Source organism: Schistocerca cancellata, chromosome 3, assembly GCF_023864275.1.
Source record: "Schistocerca cancellata isolate TAMUIC-IGC-003103 chromosome 3, iqSchCanc2.1, whole genome shotgun sequence".
In the NCBI taxonomy this organism is placed as follows: domain Eukaryota; kingdom Metazoa; phylum Arthropoda; class Insecta; order Orthoptera; family Acrididae; genus Schistocerca; species Schistocerca cancellata.
This window is the reverse complement of record NC_064628.1, coordinates 575358135-575378584: the sequence shown is the minus strand read 5'-3', so window position 1 is coordinate 575378584 and position 20450 is coordinate 575358135. Positions and strand designations below refer to the sequence as shown.

Genomic DNA, 20450 nt, shown 5'->3' with positions numbered 1-20450 from the left:
CGAAACAGTTCCAATGTTGATGCTATAGCACATTACAAGAAATACTGCAAAATATTAAAGACTGTATTACGGACTTCAAAGCAAATATATTACAAGGAAAAGATAGTTATATCAGATAACAAAATTAAGACAATATGGGATATAGTGAAGGAGGAGACCAGTAGAACCATACACGAAGAGTAACAAATAGCATTAAGAGTAAATGATACATTGGTGGCAGATGTGTATAGTGTTGCAGAACTTTTTAACAAACATTTTATAACTGTTACTGAAAAGATGGGGTTGTCAGGTTACATTTCAAGTAACTTCCTTAATATGAATTTGACCCTCATTACCCCAACAGGAATAATGTCCATCATAAAATCTTAAAAATCAAACACATCTAGTGGGTATGATGAAATATCAACAAAGTTAATTAAAGAATGTGATTCTGAGCTAAGTAACATATTAAGCTATCTGTGTAACCAGTCGTTTATCAGTGGAAAATTTCCTGAATGGTTGAAATATGCTGAAGTTAAGCCACTGTTTAAGAAGGGAGATAAAGAAATAGCATCAAATTTCCGTCCAATTTCGCTGTTGCCAGCATTCTCAAAAATTTTAGAAAAAGTAATGTACAGTCGGCTTTATAACCATCTTATCTCAAATAACATACTGTCAAAGTCACAGTCTGGATTTCTAAAAGGTTCTGATATTGAGAAGGCTATCTACACCTACAGTGAAAATCTGCTTAATTCATTAGACAAAAAATTGCAGGCAACTGGTATATTTTGTGATCTGTCAAAGGCATTTGACTGTGTAAATCACAATATCCTTTTAAGTAAATTAGAATATTATGGTGTTACAGGAAATGGTGCAAAATGGTTCAAATCTTATATCTCTGGTAGGAAACAAAGGGTGTTATTAGGAAAGAGACATGTATCAAGCTATCAGGCATTATTCAACTTGGATCTAATTACATGTGGGGTCCCAAAAGGTTCCCTTTTGGGGCCCTTACTTTTTCTTGAGTATATCAATGACCTTTCATCAGTAACATTACCAGATGCCAAGTTCGTTTTGTTTGCCGATGATACAAACATTGCAAAAATAGCAAATCAACTGTAGTCTTAGAAAGATCAGGTAATAAAATAGTGGACATTAATCACTGGTTCCTAGCCAATTCCTTGGCACTAAACTTTGAAAAAACACACTACATGCAGTTCAGAACTTGTAAGGGGTGTCCCACGATTATATGTCTAACATACGATGACAAGAAGATAGAAGAAGTGGACAGTGTTAAATTCTTGGGATTACAGTTAGATAATAAATTCAACTGGGAGGAGCACACCACAGAACTGCTGAAGCGTCTTAACAAATCTCTGTTTGCAATGCGAACTGTGTAAGACATAGGGGATATAAAAATGAAAAAGCTTGCATACTATGCTTACTTTCATTCCATAATGTCATATAGGATTATTTTTTGGGGTAATTCATCAAGCCAAGCTAAGTTTTCTGGGCATAAAAACGTGCAGTAAGAGTTATATGTGGTGTGAACTCAAGAACATCCTGCAGAAGCCTGTTTAGGGAACTAGGGATACTAACTACCGCTTCCCAATATATTTATTCCTTAATGAAATTTGTCATTAAAAATATATCACTTTTTCAAACCAACAGCTCAATTCATGGAATCAATACTAGAAATAAGAATAATCTTCACAAGGATTTAAAGTCACTTACTCTTGTACAAAAAGGTGTGCATTATTCAGGAACACACATTTTCAATAACTTTCCAGCAGCCATAAAAAGCTTAACAACCAATGAAACAGTTTAAGAGAAGCCTAAAGGATTTATTAGTGGCCAACTCCTTCTACTCCATTGATGAATTTCTCTGTAAAACCAACTGATTTGTGTGTGTGTGTGTGTGTGTGTGTGTGTGTGTGTGTGTGTGTGTGTGTAAGCACAATGTAACTTCTACACCACATATATATAAAGAGATGATGTGACTTACCAAACAAAAGCGCTGGCATGTTGATAGAACATGCCAGCGCTTTCGTTTGGTAAGTCATATCATCTTTGTTATATATTTCACCTGGCTCCATCAACCTCCTGACCCTACCGACACCCCGCACCCCTACCTTCTACCTTCTTCCTAAAATTCACAAACCCGATCATCCCAGTCTCCCCATTGTAGCTGGTTACCATGCCCCCACAGAACGTATCTCTGCGTACGTAGATCAACACCTTCAACCCATTACATGCAGTCTCCCATCCTTCATCAAAGACACCAACCATTTTCTCGAACACCTGGAATCCTTACCCAATCTGTTACCCCTGGAAACCATCCTTGTAACCATTTGATTCCACTTCCTTATACACAAATATTCCGCACGTCCAGGGCCTCGCTGCGATGGAGCACTTCCTTTCACGCCGATCACCTGCCACCCTACTTAAAACCTCTTTCCTCATTACCTTAGCCAGCTTAATCCTGACTCACAACTTCTTCACTTTTGAAGGCCAGACATACCAACAATTACAGGGAACAGCCATGGGTACCAGGATGGCCCCCTCATACGCCAACCTATTTATGGGTTGCTTAGAGGAAGCCTTCTTGGTTACCCAGGCCATCCAACCCAAAGTTTGGTACAGATTTATTGATGACATCTTCATGATCTGGACTCTCAGTGAAGAACTCCAGAATTTCCTCTCCAACCTCAACTCCTTTGGTTCCATCAGATTCACCTGGTCCTACTCCAAATCCCATGCCACTTTCCTTGACGTTGACCTCCATCTGTCCAATGGCCAGCTTCACACATCCGTCCACATCAAACTCACCAACTAGCAACAGTACCTCCATTATGACAGCTGCCACCCATTCCACATCAAACGGTCCCTTCCCTACAGCCTAGGTCTTCATGGCAAACGAATCTGCTCCAGTCCGGAATCCCTGAACCATTACACCAACAACCTGAAAACAGCTTTCGCATCCCGCAACTACCCTCCCAACCTGGTACAGAAGCAAATTACCAGAGCCACTTCCTCATCCTCTCAAACCCAGAACCTCCCACAGAAGAACCACAAGAGTGCCCCACTTGTGACAGGATACTTTCCGGGACTGGATCAAACTCTGAATGTGGCTCTCCACCAGGGATACAACTTCCTCAAATCCTGCCATGAAATGAGATCTATCCTTCATGAAATCCTCCCCACTCCACCAAGAGGGTCTTTCCGCCGTCCACCTAACCTTCATAACCTCTTGGTTCATCCCTATGAAATCCCCAAACTGGCTTCCCTATCCTCTGGCTCCTACCCTTGTAACCGCCCCCGGTGTAAAACATGTCCCATGCACCCTCCCACCACCACCTACTCCAGTCCTGTAACCCGGAAGGTGCACACGATCAAAGGCAGAGCCACATATGAAAGCACCCACGTGATTTACCAACTGTCCTGCCTACACTGTGAAGCTTTATATGTGGGAATGACCAGCAACAAACTGTCCATTCGCATGAATGGACACAGGCAGACAGTGTTTGTTGGTAATGAGGATCAGCCTGTGGCTAAACATGCCTTGGTGCACGGCCAGCACATCTTGGCACAGTGTTACACCGTCCGAGTTATCTGGATACTTCCCACTAACACCAACCTGTCAGAACTCCGGAGATGGGAACTTGCCCTTCAGTATATCCTCTCTTCCCGGTACCCACCAGGCCTCAACCTCCGCTAATTTCAAGTTGCCACCACTCATACCTCACCTGTCATTTAACAACATCTTTGCCTCTGTACTTCCGCCTCGACTGACATCTCTGCCCAAACTCTTTGCCTTTACAAATGTCTGCTTGTGTCTGTATATGTGCGGATGGATATGTGTGTGTGTGCGAGTGTATACCTGTCCTTTTTCCACCTAAGGTAAGTCTTTCTGCTCCCGGGATTGGAATGACTCCTTACCCTCTCCCTTAAAACCCACATCCTTTCGTCTTTCCCTCTCCTTCCCTCTTTCCTGATGAAGCAACCGTTGATTGCGAAAGCTTGAATTTTGTGTGTATGTTTGTGTTTGTTTGTGTGTCTATCAACCTGCCAGCGCTTTCGTTCGGTAAGTCACATCATCTTTGTTTTTAGATATATTTTTCCCATGTGGAATGTTTCCCTCTATTATATTCATATCATTAATTTGAACCCAACAATTACGTTTGTTATTGTCACTGTTGCATTTCGAAATCTTTTCTGTCGTCTTATTTTCTCTTTCTGTTTTTGCCAGTAGTTTCACTTTGTTATCACCTTCTCCTTTTTACCGTAATCTACTATACAATTTTATCCCACCTATATATACTCAATAATACGTAACCCACTTCCAAACCATAACCAAAAAAATTTTTTCCGCTTTCAATACTACCGCTGCTATAAAATCCACCGTTTCTAGTTCACAAACAGTTCCTTTCACCTATTAAACAACCATTTCGGCTAGTTCTAATAACTTTCACTTTATTTCCATTTCTATTTTTCCCACATCACTGATCATTTTTAGCCACTTCCCACAGGTTTTAACAACATTATCTCTTCGTCAGACAATTGTTAGCCTCATTTTCATAATCTGCCACCACAAAACCACTCCTTTTAATACATTTACACATAGTTTTTTTCGAAATTTTCACGAATTTCTCCACCCTTTAATGTGTTTTGGCGGCAACACAACCACCTAACCTTTATGCACATTGTTGTCTACCAACCAGGCCTTTACAAATGTCTGCTTGTGTCTGTGTATGTGCGGATGGATATGTGTGTGTGTGCGAGTGTATACCTGTCCTTTTTTCCCCCTAAGGTAAGTCTTTCCGCTCCTGGGATTGGAATGACTCCTTACCCTCTCCCTTAAAACCCACATCCTTTCGTCTTTCCCTCTCCTTCCCTCTTTCCTGATGAAGCAACCATTGGTTGCGAAAGCTTGAATTTTGTGTGTATGTTTGTGTTTGTTTATGTGTCTATCGACCTGCCAGCGCTTTCGTTTGGTAAGTCACATCATCTTTGTTTTTAGATATATTTTTCCCACGTGGAATGTTTCCCTCTATTATATTTATATATCTGTGTGTGTGTGTGTGTGTGTGTGTGTGTGTGTGTGTGTGTGTAAGTACAATCTAACTTCTGCACCATTTCAGTGCAGTAATGTGTTCATTGTAAATAAGAATTATAGTAGTTGTATTACATGTTTATTACCTTATAAATAAATAAATAAACTTTTTAATTTTAAATTCAGTGCATTAGTATTTGTAAAATGACTCTTGCATATAGTGTCCATTAAAAAATGATGATCATTCCACTTGGGACCTGTGGAATGGTACATTAGCTTATTTGTTTTAGTTGTAAATATTTGTCATGTATTGTTGTTTTTCTGACATGTTCCACATCGTGGAGGACCTCCTCACTACAGATCACTTGGAATGAAAGTAAATCTAATCTAATCTAATCTAAAGCTGTTTTATAAAAAGGGATAAAAGGATAATGTAGACAATTTTAGACCTATTTCTGTGCCATCAGTGTTTGCTCAAGTTATTGAAAAGGCTGTGTATGTGAGGATAATGATCATTTTATATTACACTATTTGGTATCAAATGTACAGTTCGGCTATAGAAGTTGTTTAACAACTGAAAATGCTATCTTGTCTTTTCTCTGTGAGGTACTGAATGGAGTAAACAAAAGGTTTTGAACACTAGACATATTTTTTTATTTAACTAAGACATTTGATTGCTCCAGAATTTGGACCATTTCGGAATAAGGAGAGTATCTCACAATTGGTTCACCTCTTACTTTAGTAACAGACAACAAAAGACCATTATTCACAATGTTGAGAATGGCTGTGATGTGGGGTCTGAGTGAGGTACAGTCAATGGGGGAAGGGGGGGGGGGGGACAGTTGGGGCCACTCCTGTTCCTCATTTATACAAATGATGTGCTAGCTTGGTAATAAAGAATGTTGTGTGCAACACTGACCCAGTTTCAAATAGCACAGTTCATAGTTAGTACAAAATAAACTAATGCTAAATCACAGTAAGACTCAGTTTTTAACACATAATTCAACAAAACCTGACATTTTAATTTCCCAGAATGGGTGTATGATTAGTGAAACTGAAGAGTTCAAATTTCTAGGTGTTCAGATAGATAGTAAACTGTCGTGGAAAGGCCAGGTCAAGATCTTGTTCAAATACTTAATGCTGTTATTTTTACTATTCGAACAGTATCTGAAGTGAGTGATCATTTGACATGAAAATTAGTCTAATTTGCTTATTTTCATTCACTTATTTCATATTGTATTATATTTTGTGTAGCTCCCATTCTGAAAAGATATTTTTAGCTCAGAAACAGGTGGTTCGAGCAATAAGTGGTGTAAGTTCACGAACCTCTTGTTGACCCCTGTTCACAAGTCTGGGTATTTTGACATTGGTCTCTCAGTATATATATATTCCTTAGTGTCATTTCTTGTTTACAATATTAGCTTATTCCCAAGAATAAGCAGCTTTCACTCAGTTAATACTTGGCAGAAATCAAACCTGCATTTTTAGCAGTAATCCACATGCTTTCAAATCGATACTGAAGAGTTTCCTCATGGGTCACTCCTTGTGTTCTGTCGAGGAGTTCCTTGAAAAATGAAGCTGATTCTTGTTGTATTGTTGATTGTGTTTACTTAAACTTATAGATTGACTTTTTTCGGGTTCATAAACATTTTATTTTTATCTGTTATTACTTTTATGTTGTAATTTCATGTACTAACATGTTCCCTGACCTTGGAGATTTGCTCCTTATTTTGGTCCTATGGAACTTGACGTGTAAATAAAAATAAATAAATAAAATTCATCAATTGAGACATATACTCTTCTACACTATAAAATTCGTTTTCCATTAAATAATCCTTTAAAAGTTTTTGGAATGTCTTTTTGCTCACGTTGTCCTGTAAACTCTCCGGGAGGCACTTTATGAGTTTGACACCCAAGTATCAAGGATCCTTTGCAGCAACTCTCAGACAGTGTTGTATACTTCTCAACTGGCCTTTATTTCTTGTTTCCTATGTATTGAACATCTGCATTTCTTTCTAGTAGTGCATTTCCTTTTGTTAATGATATTATTGTTTTGTAAATGTATAGAGATGGAAATGTCAGTATTTTTAGACTATGGAAAACAGTACTGCATGAGTCTCTCGGTTTCTCATTCAAGTTCAGTAAAGTCATACAAGCCGATATCAAGATTATGTGGACATTGCTCAAGAACCCTAAGGCTTATTGCAACTAAATAATCAGTACAAATTACTGATAGAGATTATTGCTGAAAAAAGAGCATGTGTTTGATCTAGATCTCGACTCAGTGGTCTTAACTCCCTCTGTGAATTGAACCTGACATATTGTTAATTATTTAGGAGTAACAAGTCCACTCACTGAATAGCAGAAACATTGAGTCATTGACAAGCAGAAATATGAGACAAAGAAAACGTGCTAGCTCTTGGAATCAAGACAGTACATTGAGACATATAAAACATAAGTATCTTCTAAAATTGTTTTCTGCCAGCGAACTTATGTTCTTTTTATACTTTCATGCAATAAGCTGTGTATTGTGTACTGAAGGATTTAAGACTCTTTGTATGTAAATAACAAGCTAATAAAATCACTGGGTAGCAGAAAATATGCAAATAATATAATTGGATACATAAATGGGGCCAGAAGAGACATGTACAAAAGGTTTGGAAATACACAAGATTTTGGAGCCAGTGGTACCCTATCCTGGCAGTAGGGTTGAAGAGAAAGGAAGAGGAATGAAGCAAAAGGAATGGTGATGTTTATGAAATAGGCAGAGTTACAAAAAAGTCATCCAGAACCCGAGATTACGGGAGACTTGCCAAACGATATGAGAAGGAAAGACTGATTGTTGGTGCCTGCATGGGATAAGATTTGAAAACCCGAGAACTTAAAGGTGGAAGATGGAGTGATAAGCAAGACAGAGATTTCTGAAAAAAAGTCATTCAATAGTTGATAAGAGTGGAAAATTAAGTGCCTTATATGTGGTAGACCAGGGGGGGGGGGGGGGGGGGAGTAGGCAGGTTGCAAAATTAAAGGTATGTAGTAAAATAAATGGCAGTGAAAAAAGGGAAAGTGACAGGAGATGCTGAGACCATTGAAATTAATGAAAATTTAGGCCATGTGGTTTACGAGAACCAAGCACATATCGTAATGCTATTTCCCATCTGTGGAGTTCTGAGAAACTGATGTCAGGAGGGAGAATCCAGATGCCATGTGTGATGAAACAGGCACTAGGGTCATGACTGTCATGTTTTAGAGCATGCTCTGCAATAGGTTATTGTGTTATTGATTAATAAAAACCACCTCAACTGTATTATTATACATTTGTTCTGTTACAACTGCTTTTGTTCATTGAACATCTTCAGGTTGATGAGTAATGACATAAATGGTCTGTATGTAGTTTGTAATGTCAAAGACAAAATCCAGAGACACTGATCATAAACATTCTGACACAAATATTATGAGCAGACTTGACATGCTGCTTACAGTAAAATATCATGAGTGTTTTTGAACTTGATCTTTGACTTTAGCACAACTCTGCAACCTGAACATGTTCAGTGAATAAAACCAGTCAGAACGCAGTAATTGTGTAATGATGCAGCTAAGGAGATTTTTATTATTTCTCAACATTAATATCAGCTGTGGTGCTCAACATGAACAAGACCAAGACCAAGGATATTGTGCCAGTATGCACCCTAGTTCTGTGTCCATTCATCATACAGTTATCTATATCATTGAGGCATGCAATTCACCCCATCATGGCAAGATCCATGGTTCATGGGCGGAAATCATCTCCAAAGAGCTCAGCACTGTTGTAATCTCCTCCTTATGTAAACCACCAAATGCACAGTTGTCCTTCGGCCCACCCAAGAACTTCCACAAAAAGTGAAGGTCAGATGTAATAGGTGATTTTAATAGTGACAGTCACACATGGGGCTACCTGCAAGATGACAAAAATGGCAAAGGATGTTGTATTGGGCAAAAGCTGACAATCTTTCTCCAATTCACAACAGCAAGCTTTCTCCCACCTTCAGCTGTAAAAGACTGCAATGTGGATATAAGTCAGACTTCCTGTTTGTGAGTGACTGCATTGTGCAAAGTAAATATGTACACCAATACCACAAGATCAACACCAAGTGATCATGTATCAGGTGAACCCAGCAGTGAAATCATGGGATGTAGCCTTCAGAAAAGCAGACTGGGCTGAGTTCTCTGCTGTGCCATATGAGAAGATTAGTACAGTTGCTCCAGTGCCTGAAAGATAAACACTTCATTGAATTAGTGAAATACCACTGTCAAATGTTCATTCCAGAGACTGAAGGACCCAGTATCTTTCAGGTACAATATAAGAAACAGTCTTTCTGCTGGAGGAATACTACAAACTTCATGAAGAGGATCCTTTTAGTGAATAAACTCTCCAGGATGCACAACAAACTCCTTGCCTCCATCTCACATGCTAAGAAGGAGCAGTAGATGAAAATGATAACAGAAGTGGTCATGTGCAGGAGCAGCCAGCAAGCATAGAGGTTGCTAAGATGTCTCAGAAATGATACTTCCCAAACGAACTCACTTTGTAACATGAAGGCCAACCAAATAGCACATCAACTCTCGTTAAGTGGAAAGCCAACTACAACCACAAAAATAAGAAACAACATAATCATCAAACAGCAAACCAACAAAACCCTTTGACTGTAGGTGAACTGCAACTTGCCTTGGACAAATGTAAGAGAGTAAAACAGCCAATCTCAACAATCTATGAATACAGCAGGTACAGAAAGTCAGCCTTGCAGCCACAAGATTGTTCCTGCAATTGATGAACAATTGTGCCCATTCCTGCAGAATACCAAAAATTTGAATGAGAGCAAGGGTCATAGCTATCCCAAAACCAGGAAAAGACAGGAATGATGCAAACAACTACAGGCCAATCTCTCTACTGTATCTTTTTTACAAGGTGCTGGAGAGAATACTTGTACAGATACTGATGAAGACTGACCCATTCTTAATCCCACAAGAAGCTGGGTTCAGAGGAGGAAAGAACTAAACCTCACAAATACCAAAACTGACTCATCATATAGAAGATGCCTTTGGAAAGCAAGAGATTACAGGGACAGTGTTTAGAGGCCTGTCAGAAGCATAAGATACACTGTTAATTATCTCCTTCTGCTTAGGAACAATGACAGCATCACGAAAGACTGTGTTTGCACCCAGACCAGATGATAATGCAACCACAGCTCAGGGAAAAGTCTATGAAGAGCACCAAGTGAAAGCTATCAAAAGCCCTAGATCTATAGTCCACTGACTACAAGGTACACCATCTGAAGCCAAATCCTTCTAATCTGCAGGCATGTGAATTCTACGTGAAGAACAAGGAGGCCACTAGAAGCCTATTGATTACCTGCAAAGGAACTCCGCTGGAACACTACACAGCCCCTAAATATCTCAGGATCTATTTGGAACAAGCACTGACATATAAGAAACATTGCATAAATACCAAGCAGAAAGCGATTGTAAGAAAAAATGTGGTACAGGAGGTCACTAGAACAACTTGTGGCTCCAAACTAGGGACAGTAAAATATCAATCTTAGCTTTGTACTGCTCTGCAACAGAATGTGCCTTTCCAGCATACTGTCAGTCTTGCCACTTTAGAACTGTGGATGTAGCTTTTAACTGAATGTGCCACATCATGACAGGCTGTCTCCACTACATACCTCTGCCTTACTGAAATAGCATTCCCAGACATGTTAAGGCTTTCGGCAGCCAGGAAAGAGAGGATCAAAGCTACAACACGTGCGGCCCAACCCCTGTTCAGGAACCAAACTAAGCAAGACGACTTCAGGAGTAGTGCAGCAGGAGCCAGCACATCAAAGACTGGCTGATACCAGTTGAGAGTATGACCCCTGGCTACAAAGAAGACTGGGCTACTTGGAAGACACTCAACTGACTTGAAAGCAGTGACGCAAGGTGCAGTTGCAACCTATGCAGATGAAGCTCAATTCTGGAGTCAGTGCTGTGTGAGAGTGGTGTTGAACGGATTACAGACTACTTCTTGCAATGCAGTCTGTGTGCAGCAATATGCACTGCCAAAGATCTGGCGAAAGCTTCAGCAGTGCACTCTCTGTGGCCAAATATTGTCCAGTAAAAAATTTAATACACTTGTAATACCCCATATGTTGTTGTGGTTGTTTCAACTATGCTGTGGAAGTTCTGTGGGAAGCCTGTACGCAGCCTTCATCCAGTCATGATCTCTCCTCAAGTGATTTATATGTTTTTCGAGCCATGGAGAAAGACATTCATGGCTGTCTATTTCTAAGGGGCATTCAGATGAAACCCAGTCACTGGTGTAAAGTAACGATATCAATTTTACTAACTCAAAAATGGAGTTATATACTGTACACATACTCAAAAATAGTCATCAAAACTGTTGGCACATTTACCCCATTGTGACACAAGCTGATCGATTCCATCCTTGAAGAAGCTAGTAGGCTGCTGTTGGATCCAGGCCTGGACCCAGTCACACGCTTCGTTGTCTGTTGTGAATCAATATCCACGAATAGCTTGTTTTAGAGGTCCAAACAGTGATGGATCTCATCCACAGTGATTCTGCGGTTGTCCAAGACTAAAGCATTCACTTCTGCAACCGTTTCCGGTGTGATGACATGATGAGCCTGTCCAGGACAAGCATCATCTTCCAGTGACTCGCGCTCCCCAAGGAATCGTTTGCACCATCCCACAACATGTGAATGTCTCAGACTGTACTCACTGTACACAGCCTTCATCCGTTGATACATTTCACAGCCTCCAACTCCCTCTGCCGCCAAAAACTGAATCACTCCTCGTTGGTCCTGCTTACTTGCCTGCATGTTCGGTAGTGGACGATAACTTGTGTGACAACCTTCTCTTCAGCGTGAAACCACACTGTCGCTATGCAACATCAAACGGTGCACACATATCAGTTCTTCTACCAATAGATGGTGCCACCATACATGCAGTTACGTGGTACCACATTATGTGTAAGGCAAAGGTAGATGCACTGACCAGGTTTCATTTGAATGCACCTCATACTTCAGATGAAGAAGTGCACACCTGGGTACAGTTATGGTTCCATACACAACCGCATTGACCATCTTGTCTCGCAGAGGAATAAATGTATTAACAGTTATGGTGATGACTTTTGAAATAATAAACAATTTACTTACTTTTTTCCATCTCTCTAATTTTCATCTGACTGCCCCTTATACATAACTTGTTGTATATTTCTGTTTTAATTATTGTGACTGGTGTAACTAAGTTACTTTATGGGTCTTCGATGTGTGAATGCTTTTGAGATAAGAAATAAAAAGTGTAAATGCTTACCAATACATGTTTCTAGCATATGGCTACTGAATGCAAGCTTTGTGTGACCACAAGAAAGCCGGAACCTTGCACTAACCATTGTTTACCTGTTACTGTGTGTGTGTGGGGGGGGGGGGGGGGGGGGGGGGGGAGTTATGACAAAGGCCTCTAATGCTACTCGTCCGCTTAGGCAAGAGCAGCATTTTAAATATAGCTTTAATAGCCTTGCATTTTATACCAATGTTTTGAAGCACAGCACTCACACCCACTTCTGTGATGTTACAATCCCCACTTCACCCCCTTTGTAACATCAGTGTTTCTGATCCCTGGAGACAGACTCTAACCCTCCAAGAAATACTTGGCATCTGTCGACCAGGTATTCTTACCATACTCAAGTTTCTTTGGTCATCTAATTACTGTGCTTTCTACCACTACAAGGGTTTGGGGGACATCTACTGGTTGAGCATTATACGGTTATTGCAATTCACCAACTCCAGTCATGGTGTTGATTCACAAATAAGCCCTTTCTTTTCTCTTATCTTTTTCTATTTGCTGTATAACTTTTTACTCCATGAAATGAATTATCTAAAAGTTTGTGATTTGGTAATTTTTTTCCAGAACATTTTGTGGAAGACAAGAATGCTTTAGCTCATATTGTAAATTTCCTGGTGTAATGGGATTTTGAATATTTCTTAATTCACTATCATTTTGCTAAGTATTATGATGTTGGAAATTCAGAACTATACTTAGTTATAGGACTAATTAAAATGTAGTGTTTAATATTTTTACTTACAGGTCCTGGCATCTATCCCATATGACTGGTCACGCACACAGCTTATTGTTTTTGCATGGGTTCGAACAATGCTGGTCCCACTGCTTCTCTTGTGTACAACTCCACGTGGAAGCCCTGTTATTTCTGGAGAAGGCTATCCAATGTTATTCTCACTGATACTGGGAATCACAAATGGATTAGTGGGAAGTGTACCTATGATTCAGGCTCCTAGCAGAGTCTCAGAAGAACACCGTGAACTAACTGGTATGTGAAAGGTTGGACACCTGTATGTGCGGTTGGATATGGGTGTGTGTGCGAGTGTATACCTGTCCTTTTTTCCCCCGTAAGGTAAGTCTTTCTGCTCCCAGGATTGGAATGACTCCTTACCCTCTCCCTTAAAACCCACATCCTTTCATCTTTCCCCCTCCATCCCTCTTTCCTACAGACACCTGTATGTGTGGTTGGATATGGGTGTGTGTGCGAGTGTATACCTGTCCATTTTTCCCCCTAAGGTAAGTCTTTCCGCTCCCAGGATTGGAATGACTCCTTACCCTCTCCCTTAAAACCCACATCCTTTCGTCTTTCCCTCTCCTTCCCTCTTTCCTGATGAAGCAACCGTTGGTTGTGAAAGCTTGAATTTTGTGTGTATGTTTGTGTGTCTATCGACCTGCCAGCACTTTCGTTTGGTAAGTCACATCATCTTTGTTTATAGATATATTTTTCCCATGTGGAATGTTTCCCTCTATATATATAACTATTTAGTGGTTAATTTCTTTTAAAAAAATTACCAAACAATCTGCTTATAATTACAGAGTTTTAGTTATTCATAAAAAAGAATACTAGTGAAGTGTGTATAGGAAAATCCAGAAGTTATAATTGATTTTATTCCGTTTGAGTTCTTGTAATATGCTTTTATGCTCTGGCATGTACTAATTTATTGATATGCTAATATTGTGCAGCCACAATTTTCAGGTGCGCAGCAAAATGTTGAAATGGGAGGGGGGGGGGGGGGGGTGCAGATGGGTTATAGAGCATGTAGATGTAGCTGCTATTCTTTGCGCTCTTTCCATCATATGATATTTTCGTTTGTATTTATTTATTTTGTGTTCCATAGATCTGGTAGCAAGTGAATTGGAAGCATATAGAATGTGTCAAATGCTGCAGGGGCCAAATATTACTTACATGACAATAACAATATGTTGTTGTCGTTGTTGTTGTTGTTGTGGTCTTCAGTCCAGAGACAGGTGTAATGCAGCTCTCCATGCTACCCTATCCTGTGCTAGCTTCTTGATCTCCAAGTACGTACTCCAACCTAAATCCTTCTGAATATGCTTATTGTATTCATCTCTTGGTCTACCTCGATGATTTTTACCCTCCTCGCTGTCCGCCAATACCAAATTGGTGAACCCTTGATGCCGCAGAACGTGTCCTACCAACCGATCCTTCTTCTAGTCAAGTTGTGCCACAAATTCGTCTTCTCCCCAATTCTATTCAGCACCTCCTCATTAGTTACACGATCTACCCATCTAATCTTCAGCAGTCTTCTGTAGCACCACTTTTCAAAAGCTTCTATTCTCTTCTTGTCTAAACTATTTATCGTCCATGTTTCACTTCCATACATGGCTACACTCCATACAAAAACTTTCGGAAAAGACTTCCTGACACTTAAATCTATACTCGATGTTAACAAATTTCTCTTCTTCAGAAACGCTTTCCTTGCCATTGCCAGTCTACATTTTATATCCTCTCTACTTCAACCATCATCAGTTATTTTTCTCCTCAAATAGCAAAACTCCTTTACTACTTTAAGTGTCTCATTTCATAATCTAATTCCCTCAGCATCACATGATATAATTCGACTACATTCCATTATTCTCATTTTGCTTTTGTTGATGTTCACCTTGTACTGTCCTTTCAAGACACTGTCCATTCTGTCCAACTGCTCTCCCAGGTCCTTTGTTGTCTTTGACAGAATTACGATGTCATTGGCAAACCTCAAAGTTTTTATTTCTTCTCCATGGATTTCCTACTCCAAATTTTTCTTTTGTTTCATTTACTGCTTGCTCAATACACAGATTGAATAACATTGGGGATAGGCTACTACCCTGTCTCACTCCCTTCCAAACCAGTGCTTCCCTTTCATGCCCCTCGACTGTTACAACTGCCATCCGTACAAATTTAAATAGTCTTTCATTCCCTGTATTTGTCCCCTGCCACCTTCAGAATTTGAAAGAGAATATTCCAGTCAACATTGTCAAAAGCTTTCTCTAAGTTTACAAATTCTAGAAAAGTAGGTTTGCCTTTCCTTACCCTATCTCCTAAGGTAAGTCGTTGGGTCAGTATTGCCTCATGTGCTGACATTTCTATGGAATCTAAACACATCTTCTCCAAGGTGCTCTTCTACCAGTTTTTGCATTCGTCTATAAAGAATTCATTTTAGTGTTTTGCAGCTGTGACTTATTAAACTCATTGTTCGGTAATTTTCACACCTAAAAAAAAAAAGTGTCATGTAATATTTTGTGTAAATCTAATCTAACCTGCTTTCTTTGGGATTGGAATTATTATATTCTTCTGGAAGTCTGAGGGTATTTTGCCTGTCTCATACATCTTGCTTACCAGATGCTAGAGTTTTGTCATGGCTGGCTCTCCCAATGCTATCAGTAATTCTAATGGAATGTTGTCTTCTCCTAGGACCTTGTTTCGACTTAGCTCTTTCAGTGCTCTGTCAAACTCTTTACACAGTAACATATCTCCCATTTCATCTTCACCTACGTCCTCCTCCATCTCCATAATATTGCCCTCAAGTACATCACCCCTGTATAGATCCTCTATATACTCCTTCCACCTTTCTGCCTTCCCTTCTTTGCTTAGAACTGGTTTTCCACCTGAGCTCTTGGTATTCATATAGGTGGTTCTCTTTTCTCCTAAGGTCTCTTTAATTTTCCTGTAGGCAGTATCTGTCGTACCTGTAGTGATATATGCCTGTATGTTCTTACATTTGTCCTCTTAGCCATCCATGCTTAGCCATTTTGCACTTCTTGTCAATCTCATTTGTGAGACGTTTGTATTGCTGTTTGTGTGCTACATTTACTGCATTTTTACATTTTATTTTCTCTCATCATACATTTCTTGAATCTCTTCATCATCTGCAGAGTTAGTTGGCGTATACTACTTGTACTACTGTGGTAGGCGTGGGCTTCATGTCTATCGTGGCTATATGGTATATAAATATACATCTTATATGCATAATAAATAAAAATGGAATATATGTAATTCATAGCTATTTACAATATGATGGTGTTCCTGAAGGTATATAAAAACTTATTTATCCAAATGCAACATTGTGTCAAAATTTCAAAAGAATTGGCAAATAACTTTTGTAGACTTAAGCTTTTGAACAAACTAACATGAGATTTTTGCTAACATTGTAATCCCTTTATATATTATATACGTATTTATATGCCACATGGTGCTCCAGTAAGTGTATAAAAACACATGTATTTGAATGCAATGTAGGGTGAAAATTTCAAAGCAGTCAGTGAAGAACTTTTGGAGATTTAGGATTTTGAACAAGCAAACATTTAAATCTTTATTATGAAAAGGAAAGTTGCTGCTCACCATATAGCGGAATTGCTGAGTCACAGATAGGCACAACAAAAAGACTCTCACAATTAAAGCTTTCGGCCATTAAGGCATTAAGGCCATTGTCAATGACAGATGGTACACACACACACACACACACACACACACACACACACACACACACACACATGCTCTCTCTCTCTCTCTCTCTCTCTCTCTCTCTCTCTCTTTCTCTTTCTCTAATACAAACGCAACTCGCACACACAACTGCAATCTCAGGCAACTGAAACCACACTGCCGTCTACTGTTGACAAAGGCCTTAACGGCTGAAAGCTTTTATTGTGAAAGTCTTTTTGTTGTGTCTGTCTGTGACTCAGCATATCCGCTATATGGCAACAACTTTCTTTTTCGTAATATTGACACGTTTACATCTTATATAAATAAAATTGTAAATGTTCATTTGTTCAAACTCTTAAATCCTCAAAGTTCTTCACCGAATACTGTCAAATTTTGACACACTGTTGCATGTAAATAAGTGCACGGTTTTGTATACCTATGCATGTGAATATGTGCATTGTTTTTTTATACCTGTTTTATATCGTATATAATCTACATAAATAAAAATGTAAATGTTCATTTGTTCAAAATCATATATCACTAAAGGTTCTTAATTGCTTTGAAATTTCGACATAGAATTGCATTCAAATATACAAGTGTTTTTGGATACCAATTTTTAATACATGTAATATATAACTACATACATAATATATAAAGGGGAAAAGTTATGACCAAAATCTCAAAAAGTTCTCCACCGATATACTTAAAACTTTTACGCAATACACTAATGAACATCCAGATGGACATAGGATATATAAAAGGAGAAACATTGGTACCAAAAATTTAAAAATTACTCAGTCTATTTACTTCAGATTTTTAGGGATTACTAATAAATGTTTGGACACACACAAGTGAAATATTGTTAGCAAACAGTATAGTTACATTTGTGGCTAATCAGATTATGATTACAATATTGCTACCGAATCTGAATTTACAATATCAAAAAATAAGGTTCAGCATCACAGAGATAGGGGAAGAGGACATGGACAGAGGGGTGGGTGGAAATGGACATAAAAAGAGGAAAGCTGGGGATGGACAGAGGGAAGGGCAGGAGGAGATGAAGAGAGGAGGAAGGAGAAAATGGACATGTAAAGGGGTATGACATCATGGACAGAAATAGTGGGAGAGAAAGAGGCCTGGAGGATATGAAGTGTTCATGCAGTAAAAGTACCACATGAGGTGTTTGCTACTAACTTTATTTACAAAATATTTTACATACAGTATGCACATATATGAGGGGAGACCCAAAAGTACCGGTAATTGGGCTGCAGTGGGGAAGGAGAGTGGGGGAACCCATTGTTCAACCAGGTATCCATTATGGTCATGCCACCTGAGTCAGTGTGCAAAGTTGTGTCACTGTGAGTGCGTCGGTTTGCCCATGAGAGTTTTTTTAGTAAAATGACTTTTCCCATTTCGGTGAAAACGTGATGGCAGATTGTCGAGAGCAACGCGCGGCTATGAAATTTTGTTTCGTGTCGGGGAAATCGGCCACAGAAAGTATTGTAATGCTTAAGACTGCTTATGGGGATGCTGCCTTAAGTAAAACCAGAGTCCATGAATGGTTTTCATGTTTTAAAAATGGAGAAATGACAATTGAAGACCAACCTTATTCAGTATGCACCTCAATATCAAGAATGATGAAAACGTCGACAAAATCAATGCCCTTGTTCGTGAAAACAGTCGCCAAACCATTTATCAACACTGTGAGATGTCTGGGATATCATGCAATTCAATTCTGAGGATTTTATCTGAAGATTTGCACATGAGAAGTGTTGCAGCCAAATTTGTCCCTCACCTTCTCACAGACAAGCAGGCATGTTTTGAGCTTCAAAATCAGCTCAAAGAGAACCCTGAATTTTTTTCCGAGGTGATTACTGGTGATGAATCGTGGTGCTATGGATACAACTGAAGCCAGTGGAAGACAAGTGGCTCTCCTCCTTCCAAAGAAGCTCTCCAAGTGAAGTCAAACATCAATGCTCATTTGTTTCTTCGATTGCAGAGGTCTTGTGCATGTGGAGTTCATTCCCCCGGGTCAAACTGTCAACTAGGAGTTCTACTTGGAGGTTTTGAAAAGACTGAGGGAGAGTATCCAGAAGAAAAGGGCAGATTTTGGCACACAGGCAACTGGTTCATCCATCATGACAACATCCCGGCCCACACAGCCCCCTCTATAAAGCAGTTTTTGACCAAAAACAGCACCCATACTTAAAAGGAACATGAAAGAAAGCGTTTGCCACTGTAGAGGATGTAAAACAAAAATCACTGGAAGGCATAAAGAACATCCCAATAAGTGAATTTAAAAACTGTTTTGAACAATGGAAGGATCGTTTGAAGAAATACATTGTGGTCAATGGAGAATACTCTGAAGGTGATAAAAAATTGGTGTAAAAATATTGAGAAATAAAGATATTATGATGAATTTCCCATCTTTTTGGGTCACCCCACGTATCACTGAATGTAAGTGCAAAATTATATCATTGTATGATACATATTTCAGGAGATATAACATCATAAGCAATGAGATGCATGGAAAACTGCCGCATCATTGCATGGCGTTTAAATTTGTAACTTCATTGTTCTTAACTCCATTCCCAACACATTTTGCAGATGATATCAAGATATGCTACTGAATATACCTACAAAATTATATCATTGTATGACACACAGTTCAGGAGATATGACATCATAAACATTAAGCACAAGGCCAGACACTATGTGGTATGAACATAGACTAACAGCTATAAATACATACCTGGGAAGTGCTGGGTTTCTCTACTAGAAAGCTGAAAGACCTCGATGGACATTAAGAGGTGTAGGATGAGATGGGGAGAGAGGAGGTGGGGGAGAAGATGGGCACAGAAAGGGGACCAGAAGGGGGGAGGAGGTGATAGACAAAGAGAGGGGGCAGAAGAAGATGGAGAGGGAGGGAGGAGGAGAAGGTGAACAGAGAAAGGAGGAGGAGCTGATGGACAGAGAGAGGCAGATGGAAGAGATGGGGGAGAGGGGGGAGGGCAAGATGGACAGAGAAAAGTGCTCCGAGATGATGGACAGAGACTGGGGGGGATTAAGACATCCATCCAATTCCCATACATATTAGAAATATGTGTTTTCTCTTTTATTTATTTTCTATTTAACCAGAATGAGCCACAGAAGCACAAGGCTGGGAATAGGTAGGAAATAAATAAAGAAGCAATAAATTCATATATCGTTTTAACAGCTTTTACAGAAAGTGATGCCAGGCTACGCATTTCAACTGATACGTCAAACTATGCACATCTACATTTGTGGTATACACACTGTGTGGCAAAGGGCATGTAATGTACTAAAATACACCTCCCCCTCTTCATTTTTAATCTATCTCATTCAGAGATAGTGTACCAGAATCACCCTACCCTCTTACTATTGTGAACAGCAGTGATTCTACTTCATTTGCTTGAGGTGTTACATTAACTTCTAATTATTTATTTATCGTGTCAGAAGCAAACTAAAAAAATATATTAGATACATTACTACTTACATACATACATTATGGTTTATAAATTAAGCTAGCCAAGAATGAAATAAATGATTAGACACAGATTGTGTTGTCAAACATAAGGTGATTTTAAACTTTACAGTGGA

General features: G+C 39.3%; 1 protein-coding gene across 1 annotated transcript in view; it reads left to right on the top strand.

Annotated features, from left to right (window-relative positions):
- LOC126175423 (equilibrative nucleoside transporter 4) overlaps window positions 1-20450 on the top strand; it is a 176084-nt gene that overhangs the window by 114933 nt on the left and 40701 nt on the right. Inside the window, exon 9 of the mRNA XM_049922222.1 lies at window positions 13154-13394. Within this exon, the coding sequence (XP_049778179.1) occupies window positions 13154-13394 (241 nt within the window). The remainder of the gene's footprint in view (window positions 1-13153; window positions 13395-20450) is intronic.